Source organism: Manihot esculenta, chromosome 14 (genome assembly GCF_001659605.2).
Source record: "Manihot esculenta cultivar AM560-2 chromosome 14, M.esculenta_v8, whole genome shotgun sequence".
Taxonomy (NCBI): Eukaryota; Viridiplantae; Streptophyta; class Magnoliopsida; order Malpighiales; family Euphorbiaceae; genus Manihot; species Manihot esculenta.
Window position 1 is genome coordinate 10,338,229 of NC_035174.2, and position 11,588 is coordinate 10,349,816.

Genomic DNA, 11,588 nt, shown 5'->3' on the forward strand with positions numbered 1-11,588 from the left:
AGGGATCATGTTTGAGAAATGTTCGACCACGTCCTCAACCTCCAACGTCCATATTAGATCTTAAATACGAGTGCTCTATCTTAACATAATGTGTATGTTAAAGACGGTATAATCCGAGTTGAGGGTCGGTTGTCTGTCACTAATAAATAAATTGAAAATGCTTATTAAAAATATTATCCTTCCATAAAAAAAGAATATGACATGTATATCATGTACGATTATAAATATATATATTTTTACTATCCATAAAGAAGTGTTGTTTTTTTTGTCTTTTAAATTATTATTTATTTTTTTATTTAATTTTTTTTAAATATATCACGCAGTTCTATTATTATTTTTGTTTACTGTTATCCTAAACATTTCTCTTTAAAATCTTGAAGAACCATCCTTCTAGTGTCAGAATCCTAAGACACCCCCAGATCTCACCTTCATCATGTAGTTAAGCCTCAGCCTTTTGTGAAGGGCATACATTGATCGAAGGAGCCCCGGGAGATGAAGGATTGAATTATTCATGATATTCAAGGTATTGCTTAATGCCTATAAGAGTAAATAATATAAATATTATAATTATAATACCCTGACCGATCTAGCTGATTCAAATGGAAAGGAAGCTTATGGCGCTTCCGGTTTAGCTTTTAAGAGTAATTTTTGTACGCTTTTTTTAATAGTAGAATTTATCAAAACATAGTAAGGCTACATAATAATAGAATTTTCCAATAACTGAAAAATGTGAAACCGGTCAAAATTCGTAAAATTCGACGAGATCTAGTGAACTCGATTGGCACAGTTTAGATTTCAAACTTTTTATTTTATTTTTCATAAAATAATATCGTAAGTAAACACGTGGTACTTGCTGATTAATGGCACATGACAACTATTTGCATTGTAGAAAAAAATACAAATTCTGGTATCATAATTAAACACGTGGTAGTTATTGAATAATGACATGTGACAACTATTTGCATTATAAAAAAATTATATATAAATTGACAATTTTATTTTTGTTAACATCCTAAACACAATAATAATGTCATTTTGTTAAGAAATGCACAGCAAGTCAGAATATGATCAACTACAGTGTGTTATTCATATGCAAAGACAAGAGATCATCAATTGGCATTTATGTACAGCAAAAGCTTTGATTATTGGTGGTCTTGATTTTAAAAAGAAAAAAAATTACAAGCTTTTTCCGAGAGTTTGCCTGTACCTGTAAAGCAGGTTTGCAAAATTAAACCCGATTACGGCAATTATTTATCTAACATCAGGCTAAGTCTATATTCTACTATATCATACCAGTGACAGCTAAAAAAGAAGTGCACCTGGCTCCACAACCCTTAACATAAGGGTTGTCCTCATATCAGACACGACAGTGGACGGAAAAAAATATGCACGTCTCATCTTGCCATGTTCTTGATGGTCCTAAAGTATTTACACGAAAAACATGCGAAGATTGTCTTTGCTGCTCTGCCTCATTGTAGTTACTTAATGTTCATGCTTGCCGACATTGTTCGTAGCTCCTTTGCTATCTCTGAGAAGGCTGGCCTAGACTCGGGATCAGATGACCAGCACCTTTCCATCAGTGACTTCCAAGCTGGATCACACCAGCTAGGAATTTCAGGTCGCAGGTTGCCCTTGATTATGCCCGCTGAAGATATAAAAAATTTTAAAGATTACCATCAGATCACAATAAAATAAAAATCAATTTGCATGCGTCAGCTGTTCTGATAACTTAACTGTTTGTTTTATAGGTTAAAAGATATTCTGAATTATTATGCATATCGATATATCTAATCCTCAGCCAAAAAGAAAACTAAAAACCATTGAACATGAAGTAAAGTGACTCGATAAACTGCTAGCTATTTGATTACAATGCCATGAAAGCATACATGTGTTTCTCTGAATTTTCTTAAAACACTAATTACTTCTTGGCACGCCTCAAAAATTTTAATATACCTATTATTTCTTCTGAACGCAAGTTTGCATAAGGTTCTTCTCCAGTTAAGAGTTCCCACATGACAATTCCAAATGAGTAAACATCAACCTGCATACAATCCATGCACTAGGGCAATCGATAATGAAATCACAAAGACGACAAATTTTACATTTGTTTGTGCACATGCACAAGTACAAAAGTAACTAAGCATCATACCTTCTCCGTTACCATGTTGCTCTTACTATGCAAGAGTTCAGGTGCCATCCAAGGTATGGTTCCTCGTACTCCACCAGAGATAAGGGTCCGCTGTTTAATTTTTGATAAGCCTAAATCACCAATCTGAAGAAGCAGTGATATCTTAAACATGTTGATTTTCAGTCTATGAAATTCATAACAGATATTGAAGCTTAGTCATGTACAGCAAGCAGTATAGAAGAATCTAATCCAAACCAGAAAATACATCTTAGTTAGATACCTTGCACACCGGTCGCTGAGGATCCTTCATATTCACAAGCAAATTATGAGATTTCAGGTCAAAGTGGACAATGTTCTTTTCATGTAGATATTCCATCCCAAAAGCAGCATCCATTGCCAAAATTATCCTCTTCCGACGATCAATTGTTCTGTAAGTTGGAAAGAGCACAGTTAAGGAGGGGGAAGCAAATACATGAAACAGCAGCCATTAAAGTTAGGTTCTTCACATAATATTGAGAGTGAAACCCTAATCAGAACATTCAATCTAAATTGAAAAATATACTCTCTGAACTGAAGTTTTTCCTTCTCATCCTCTCCGGTTTGACATGCTTAGTCCAACTACAAATGTAAGAATACTTCAAAGACTAATTACTAATGATAAAATGTCCATCTTGAAGCCTAAAATTTCTTTGACCTATGCCATTTAATAAATACAAGACGATGTATTAATAGTATAATATGCTCCTGCAGCACGAGTATGATGTTGTAAATTTAATTAGGCGTTTAAATTAATTGATAGCCAACAGGTAAATATATGCTTGGGTTAATTCATAGTTATCTCTATTTCGCTTCCATAATCCATGAATTTCAATCTGAAAATAATTTGCATTCTACCCTGATGGTGAAGCTAACAATATACTAACTATGAACTTTAAGACACTCAAACATAAGGCAGCAAAAATGCATTTCATATGTCAATTGTGAAGATAGATAGTTTACCAACAATGTAATGGAAATAGAGTAACTAAATTACTGTACCGATCCTTTCTCCTCAGAACTTGTTTTAGAGAGCCATTCACCATGTACTCTGTCACAGTTGCCAAGTTATTCAGCGGTCCATCTGTTACAACACCATAAAATGCAACTATGTTTGGGTGGTGGAGTTGACCAAGTATGTGAGCTTCCTTCCAGAAGTCAGCAACCTGCACATAAGCATATGGAAACAAGCAAGTCATTTTTTTGTTGTTGACCATAACATCCACATCACCAACCTACACACATTCTCAGGACTTGCAATTTCAATCATAATGAAAGAGAAAGTATCATATTTATACTTTGTAATGAGCAAGGAAGATCAATTGACAAGAGTATAAAAGTGCTACAGTTATTTTTACATGGATTAAGAAAATGTAGTTTACATTGTTAAAGCAATAAATTTATATTTTCTTTCTTAATGTTATAAGTTATAGAAAGTAAATATGTTAATATAGGAAGTAAATATTGATAGATGGGTCAGTTGCTTAATCTTAGGGATTGCATAATCATAGGCTTGATTTTCCTTCCCGTTTAGATACCGTCTCTCATGTATAAATAGGTTGTAATCTCTATTGTGAGACAATAACAAAATATTATATCTTGAGTCTCATACATCGCCTTCTTATGTTACTCTCGCTGATGGCACTAAATCTTCTATCATGGGTTCTGGTCATGTCAATTTAACCCCTTCTCTTTCTGTATCCTCTGTGTTATGTCTCCCTAAGTTTGCATTTAATTTGCTTTCCATGAGTAAACTCACTCGTGCATTGAATTGTTGTGTCTCATTCTTTCATGATCACTGTGTTTTTCAGGATCTTTCGACGAAGCAGATTATTGGTAGAGGGAGTGAGTCAGAGGGTCTTTACGTCTTGGATCAGCAACTACCTCGATCTCCTCGATCTCTGGTATGCTCCACGCGTTTAACACCTTTTGATGTTCATTGTCATTTGGGGCATCCTTCTCTCTCGGCTTTGAAGAAGTTATACCCACAGTTTCATTCTTTGTCCATTCTAGATTGTGAGTCTTGTCAATTTGCTAAACATCATCGTTTACCTACACTGTCTCAAGTCAATAAACGGGCTTCGTCCCCCTTTGAGTTAGTTCATTCAGATGTTTGGGGTCCTTGTCCTGTTGTGTCTAAGTCTGGCTTTAAGTATTTTGTTACTTTTGTTGATGATTTCTCTCGTACTACTTAGGTTATTTTTAATGAAGAATCATTTAGAATTATTTTCTATTTTTTGTGCATTTTATGCTGAAATCCAAACCCAATTCAATACTTCCATCCGTATATTGCAAAGTGATAATGCTAAAGAGTATCTCTCTGGGGAATTTCAATCTTATTTGTTACAAAAAGGGATTCTTCATCAGTCCTCTTGTGTTGCCACTCCTTCACAAAATGGAGTTACTGAAAGAAAAAATCGACATCTTCTTGAAGTAGCCAGAGCCATCTTATTCCAAATGAAGGTACCTAAATGTTTTTGGGCTGATGCTGTATCCACTGCTTGTTTTTTTATCAATCGCATGCCTTCCTCCATCCTTCATGGTGATATCTTTTATAACATTTTATTTCCCACTAAATCTTTGTTTCCTATTGAGCCACGTATCTTTGATTGTACTTATTTTGTTCGTGATGCTTATCCACAGGTTACTAAATTGGATCTCAAATCACTCAAATGTGTCTTCCTTGGCTACTCTCGACGTCAGAAAGGGTATCGTTGTTTTTCTCCTGACCTGAATCGGTATCTTGTGTCTGCGGATGTAATATTCTTTGAGTCCACTCTGTTTTTTCCGCCATCATCTGTTTATAACATCCAGGAGGAGGAAGATGACCTCTTGTTATACACTGTTCGCTCTCTGTCTCCTCAGACTACTCCTACATCTTTTGCTCATGTGCCAGGTCGCCCTCCCATCTTTCATGTGTATTCCAAACGCTTAGAGGACTCTGACTCCGTTCCGCTATCCACTTCTTCGTCGACCGATCCTGCTCCCACTGATCCTTCACTGTCTGATTTGGATTTGCCCATTGCTCTTCGCAAAGGTAAACGTACTTGCACTTATCCTATTTCATCTTGTGTCTCTTATGATCAATTATCCTCCTCTTCTCGTTGTTTTGTCACTACTTTAGATTCTATTTCAATTCCCAAAACTGTTATTGAAGCTTTGTCCCATCCTGGTTGGCGTGCTGCAATGGAAGAGGAAATGATGGCCCTTGACACTAATGGTACTTGGGAGTTGATGTCCTTGCCCCAGGAAAGTGGGCTATTGGGTGCAAATGGGTGTTTGCAGTGAAAGTAAATCCTGATGGACCTATTGCTCGCCTCAAGGCCCGTTTAGTGGCCAAAGGTTATGCACAAACTTATAGAGTTGACTATTCTGATACATTCTCCCCAATTGCCAAGCTCGCATCTGTCCGATTGTTTATTTCCTTGGCGGCTACTCATGATTGGCATTTGCATCAACTGGATATTAAAAATACTTATCTTCATGGTGATCTTCAAGAGGAGGTTTATATTGAGCAACCACATGGTTTTGTTACTCAGGGGGAGTCAGGTAAGGTTTGTAGACTTCGAAAATCCCTTTATGGCTTGAAACAGAGTCCTCGAGGATGGTTTGACAGGTTTAGTGAGGTGGTAGTTTGAAATGAAGATGAGTAAGTGTGATCACTCAATGTTTTATAGAAATTCTGTTAGTGGAGTAATTCTACTTGTAGTATATGTGGATGATATCGTTATTACAGGAAGTGACATTGCATCACATCCCTAAAAGAATTTCTTAAAACACAGTTTCATACAAAGGACTTGGGTTCCTTGAAATATTTCTTGGGGATCGAAGTTATGCGGTGTAAGAAAGGCATCTTCTTATCTCAAAGAAAATATGTTCTTGATTTGTTGGCAGAAACAGGAAAATTGGGTGCTAAGCCTTGTAGTGCCCCAATGACCCCTAACCTTCAACTTACCACAGAAGACAGTGAGCCATTTGCAGATCCTGGAAGGTATAGAAGATTAGTTGGCAAGCTGACTTGTTTGACGGTGACTCGTCCTGATATTGCATATTCAGTGAGTGTGGTAAGTCAATTTATGTCTTCTCCTACTGTTGCCCAGTGGGATGCTCTGGGACAAATTCTTTGTTACCTTAAAGGGACCCCAGGGCGAGGCCTATTCTATGGTAACCATGGGCACTCAAATATTGAATGTTTTTCTGATGCTGATTGGGCAGGCTCGAAAGTTGATAGGAGGTCAACTACTGGGTATTGTGTTTTTGTGGGAGGTAACTTGGTCTCATGGAAAAGCAAGAAGCAAAATGTGGTCTCCCGTTCTAGTGTTGAATCTGAATATCGAGCCATGGCACAAGCCATTTGTGAAATCTTGTGGGTACGTCAACTGTTGGAAGAAGTTGGGTTCACAAATTCGGTGCCTGCTAAGTTGTGGTGTGATAATCAAGCAGCTATCCACATTGCCTCCAATCCAGTATTTCACGAGAGGACTAAACACATCGAGATTGATTATCATTTTGTTCGTGAAAAGGTCCAACAAAAGATAATATCAACAGGACATATCTGAACTGGAGAACAATTAGGAGATATTTTCACTAAAGCTCTGAATGGGACTCGAGTTGATTATATATGTAACAAGTTGGGCATGATTAACATTTATGATCCAACTTGAGGGGGAGTGTTATAAGTTATAGAAAGTAAATATGTTAATATAGGAAGTAAATATTGATAGATGAGTCAGTTGCTTAATCTTAGGGATTGCATAATCATAGACTTGATTTTCCTTCCTATTTAGATACCGTCTCTCTCATGTATAAATAGGTTGTAATCTCTATTGTGAGACAATAACAAAATATTATATTTCTACACTTAACATACCCTTCGCTCATATTGCTTCATTACGGGACCATTCTAAGAACTAATAAATTTTCCTTCTGCAATGTCTATTAATTGGGGAAACATTAGGAAGCTAATATATAAATTATTATTTCAAAAAAAAAAAAAAGTGGCCTACAATTTGGTACTGATGAAAAAGGAAAGCAAGTCTATCCTTGTGGAATAGAGGGAGCAGTATTAATATTGCTTGATTGATAGGTGACTCTTCATTTAACTTGAAAACCAAAATCAAATATACCATGGACATGATAAATAATCGAAAATTTCATAATTATGGAACATTACCAATTGATCCTCCTTCAATGAGCCTCCAGTGAAGCAACTTGGTTTTAGCCTCTTGATGGCAACACTAGAACCCTTCCATTTTCCATAGTAGACAGTACCATATGCGCCTGAACCAAGTTCTTTAATATACTCCAGGTCTGAATTTTTAATTGTCTGCAGAACAAAGAAAAATAAGATTTTGAATACGTATACATACAATGATAAGGTAGGTTTAAGACAGAGAAATCACATATTCTCAAACCACCTGCAACTCTCGAGTAGCTAGATGAGTATAAAATGCAGCCAATTCACTAGAGATTCCACCAATCACCTTGGAGCATTTAGTGCCTTCTTTAGTCTCAGCCTATGTAAAAAGATGAAGTCACTAAAAAAGTTGCAGCAATTTTTTTTCTTGTCTTAGGATCGAACACGAAAAAGAAATTCCGAGACATGATACCTTTTCATCGATGCTTAAACCAGACAGAAGGTCCTGTTGAATATCTTCTTCATGCTCCTGATCCTTTTCCATGCTAACTGCATTAGGAGCAGTGGAATTAGATGCCACTGCATTTGATTTGTCAGCTTCCAGTCCTGTGCTAAGTTGTCCACCCATAATATCCAAAGGATTTGATTCGGGCTTCAATGAAGAATCACTGACAGCAATGCTGGCAAGTGAAGGACAGGCAGGAGTTTCTGCCCCTTTGGATGATGACAATGACAAGTTATACAAAAGATCCACCGAAGAAGCAACTTCAAAATAAGGAGTTCCATTCTTTGGATTGTTGAACATGTTAGTTGCCCTTCCTGTACTTATCAAATTGGTATTGCATTCCACAGCTGATTCAATGGCATGGTGCAGATCGTTTGATAAGCCAGAGACGTTAACAACCTTCTGCTGGTCAACTGTGAATAGCTCATTTGTAATGGTCTCATACATGCTCTGATATGGAACTTCATTTTTTTCATATGGTGAACCAGTCAAGAGATCTTGTTGACTCTCTGTTTTCTCCACACATGATGATGGTGTCGCAAAAGCCTCAGGAGACAAGAGAGATTGATTGCCAACAGAAACACCTTCTCCATGATAAGGTAAACTAAAATCTTTGGCATTCGAATTTCCACACTGTGAAATAGCGGAGCCATGTCCTCTGGATAAGCTAAAGGAGGAGTTATCCTTACTTAAACTTGAATTGATCATGCTCGTTCTACCTCCCTGCTTTGAGCCATATAATCTCATAGATGGTCCCTGCTTTGAGATGGTTGAATTTGGCCTTAGCCCAGGGTAGCATTTCACTGCTGAAAGCCTTCCGTCCAATCTAGTGCTTCGATGATTCCCCATCTCAGCTGGGAAATTCCTATGGCTCCGAACCTGGTATGGATAAACCCGCTGATTTCCAGATTCTTTCATAATACACCGATTGTTTCGGATTCCGTTCTGATAACCACCGGTAGAGAAGGGAGATTTGGCAGGATAGGTGTTCCCACCCCACTGACTGTTGCAAGTCCGCAAAGCACGAACCACAGCACATGGCACGATATTTTCCCTGTTCAAATGACTCGGTGCCCCTTGCCCAAGGATCCGTGAGTCCTGCTTTGCATAAGGAAGATCACACATATTTTTCAACCTCAAGCTATGCAAAGGATTCGAAATCCCCACCCCATGACCAAAGACCTGAAAATTTTTCCCTGACAAACAATGCGTGGAACTATTCGTTTCCACGTGCAAATTTCCATCCTTTGGGTTCAACGGAAGCAAGCGAGGGCCTGAATATTGCACCAGTCTATCACTACTCTCACTTCCACGCAAATTAGCATTCCCTGTTCTGTTACCCAGCATGTTCTCTTGATACAGGTTCCCTTGTGGCATCGAAGCGTTCGTTTCAGGAGCTAAATCTCTAAAAGGGTGATTATATTTATGATCACTATCCGCACCACAATTGTGAATTCCCTCCGATTGTTTGCCGAGTAATTGCTGCCTCAAAACGATTTTTCTCAATGAATCATCACCGTACCTGAACCTGGCAACACCTTTCACAGGATTCTTGGCCGCCTTACCATCAAACTGTGCTTGACACGACTCAGCCCCACCTCTCAAAGCATCATTTGTTGGATTATCGACCCAAAACTCGCCGTTTCCCTTAACAAACCCACTGTTACCGTTATTGTAGTTGTCGTAATGAACATCAGATTGATCACCGTCATTACACACAAATATCCACAGCCTAGCGTGCTTACCATACAGCTCCAGCTTATCATACTCCTCGATCATGCACCTAACATCTTCGTCGGAGGCAATCGAGACCAGAGGAACATCCGTTTCGGAATCTAACTCCGGGTCACCCGCACGTCCGGACATGGGGAGCTGGTACTTGAGCGAGAAAGAGCGCAAATTTGGGCAAAGATCGGACATCTTGTTAAGGAGCTTGAAAAGGCCGATATTCCGGTCGACGGAAACGATACGAGTCTCGCCACCAATGTATCTGAGTTTGTTGGAGGGTGGCCTAAAATGGAAAGCGCCATTGAAGCTGCAAATCAGCTTGATCATTCTTGATGGTGCGGCGGAGGCATTGGCGGTCGGTTTCCGCCGGAAACGAGAGGCTGGGGGTTCTTTCATGGAGAGAGAAGAGTGAATGTTGGCAGCAGAGGCAGAGTGCCCGCAAGGAGGGGGGGGAGTAACCGAACTGAACTGAACGGTCAATTGTGCGCGGTTCTATAGTTGCGTCTGTAAATTTTGCTGTTGAGGCGGTTAAAGCTTTGGCCTTTGAGTTTGGTATAATTGCAAGTTTGCCATCAATTGGACTCGTTCAGTTTCACGTAGTCCATTCCCTCATTTCTTTCTTCTCTGACGTTCTCGTTCCATTCTATTTAGTCTTTCATCGCATAAAATTAATTTGAATATAGTATATTTTAGTCTCATACTATAATGAATAAATTAATTTCTATACTTTTAAAATTAAATACTTCATTTATTTTCATTAATTCAAAAAAAGACTCATTAAATTTTTAAAAATTATTTTTTTATAATATTTTTATTATATTACACAACAGTAAAAAAAATTTTTACATTTAAAAACTTAAATATTTTTATTATTATTAATTTTTAATTTATGAAAAAATCAAAATAAAGAATTTTGACACAGTGAATTACACAATGAAATGACGGATAAATATAAAAAGCAAATCATAAAATTATATATATTACATATAAAAACTATTATCGGCCTTTTTTCTTGTCATATAGAAACGCGAATCCCACTTAGCTTGTCGCCAATTTCCAAAGTTAAATCCTTTTGGTCTTATATAATTTCATCTCTGTAATCAATTTGGTGGACAAAAGGAATATGCAGATCCAAGTGAAGTGAGTTGCGGCGCAGAGAGCTGTTCAGAATGGGCGATCGTGGAATTGCAAGGTGTAATTGAAGTTCAGCCATCGCTTCAAGATCACCTTCAAAACCTCATGATTGGGGAGCTTTGCCGCCCTTCTTCACAGGTTTTTACATATACAGTTCTTATTCAATTAACTTCTCTGATCAAGCTTAAAACTCATTTTATAATTTTTCTTTTTCCGGATTACTTACTGTAGGAAGACTACACTTTCACGGTTGGGTATCATGAATTGACTGGGTCTAAGGTCACCTTAAAGAAGCCATTGTTGGTTTTGAAGAAAGTCAAGCTTATGGATGTGGACCAGGGCAGTGAAAACAGTTCACTGAAGTAGCATTGGATGTAATTGGCATTATCCGCCACAAGATTTTATTCAAGACCAGAACCAGGGCCCTGATATCAAGTAATTTTCACTGGCAGGGGAGCAGTAGAGGTGGAAACCGATTAGGATAGCGGTTTTAGTAAGACTTTTGAGAATAGAGGGCTTGCGGGTATAAGCTGATGATGTCTTAACTGATCTAAAGGTAGAATGAGATGAGAAATTGTTATTAAAATTATGGGATTTGAGAGAAATGAGATTGAGAAGAGAATGAGAGTTGAAGAAAGGGTATTTATAAAATTTAAATTATTTTAATTTTTTAATAGATTTTAAAATGGGAGAATTTTCAGTTTGGACATGAAAATAGAAGATTTTAAGCATTTAATTTTATAAATACAGTGACTTATTTGTTAATTAGGATATAAATCAAAAAATAATATATAATTTACCTAAATAATTTAACCATATAATTAAAATACTAAATTTTTTAATTTTTTTATGTTATATTATTTTTTGAGTTAAATAATTGATATTACTAAATTTTTAAAAATTAATACATCTTACTTTTA

At 37.2% G+C, this 11,588-nt stretch overlaps 1 protein-coding gene and 1 pseudogene across 9 annotated transcripts; one reads left to right on the plus strand and one right to left on the minus strand.

Moving 5' to 3' along the window:
* Positions 1 to 1,066: 1,066 nt before the first annotated feature.
* On the minus strand, positions 1,067 to 10,019 carry LOC110599657 (serine/threonine-protein kinase EDR1-like). Of its 9 annotated transcripts, XR_006348403.1 has the most exons (9): positions 7,774 to 10,018; positions 7,582 to 7,680; positions 7,338 to 7,490; positions 3,167 to 3,330; positions 2,409 to 2,556; positions 2,150 to 2,290; positions 1,954 to 2,059; positions 1,320 to 1,645; positions 1,067 to 1,207 (listed from the first exon to the last, which is right to left on the minus strand). XR_006348403.1 is itself a non-coding variant. In XM_043950090.1 (8 exons), the coding sequence occupies exons 1-8, from the start codon at positions 9,928 to 9,930 to the stop codon at positions 1,479 to 1,481; spliced, it is 3,135 nt and encodes a 1,044-aa protein (XP_043806025.1). In that variant the 5' UTR covers positions 9,931 to 10,018; the 3' UTR covers positions 1,067 to 1,478. The 9 variants fall into 9 exon arrangements, 8 of the variants coding, with proteins under 8 accessions (XP_043806025.1, XP_021591853.1, XP_021591852.1 ...); XM_043950090.1 differs by having other exon boundaries at positions 1,067 to 1,645; XM_021736161.2 differs by having other exon boundaries at positions 1,067 to 1,645; positions 1,954 to 2,041; positions 2,150 to 2,272; positions 7,774 to 10,017.
* A 613-nt stretch (positions 10,020 to 10,632) lies between these two features.
* On the plus strand, positions 10,633 to 11,273 carry LOC110600506 (annotated as a pseudogene).
* The last annotated feature ends 315 nt before the right edge of the window (positions 11,274 to 11,588 follow it).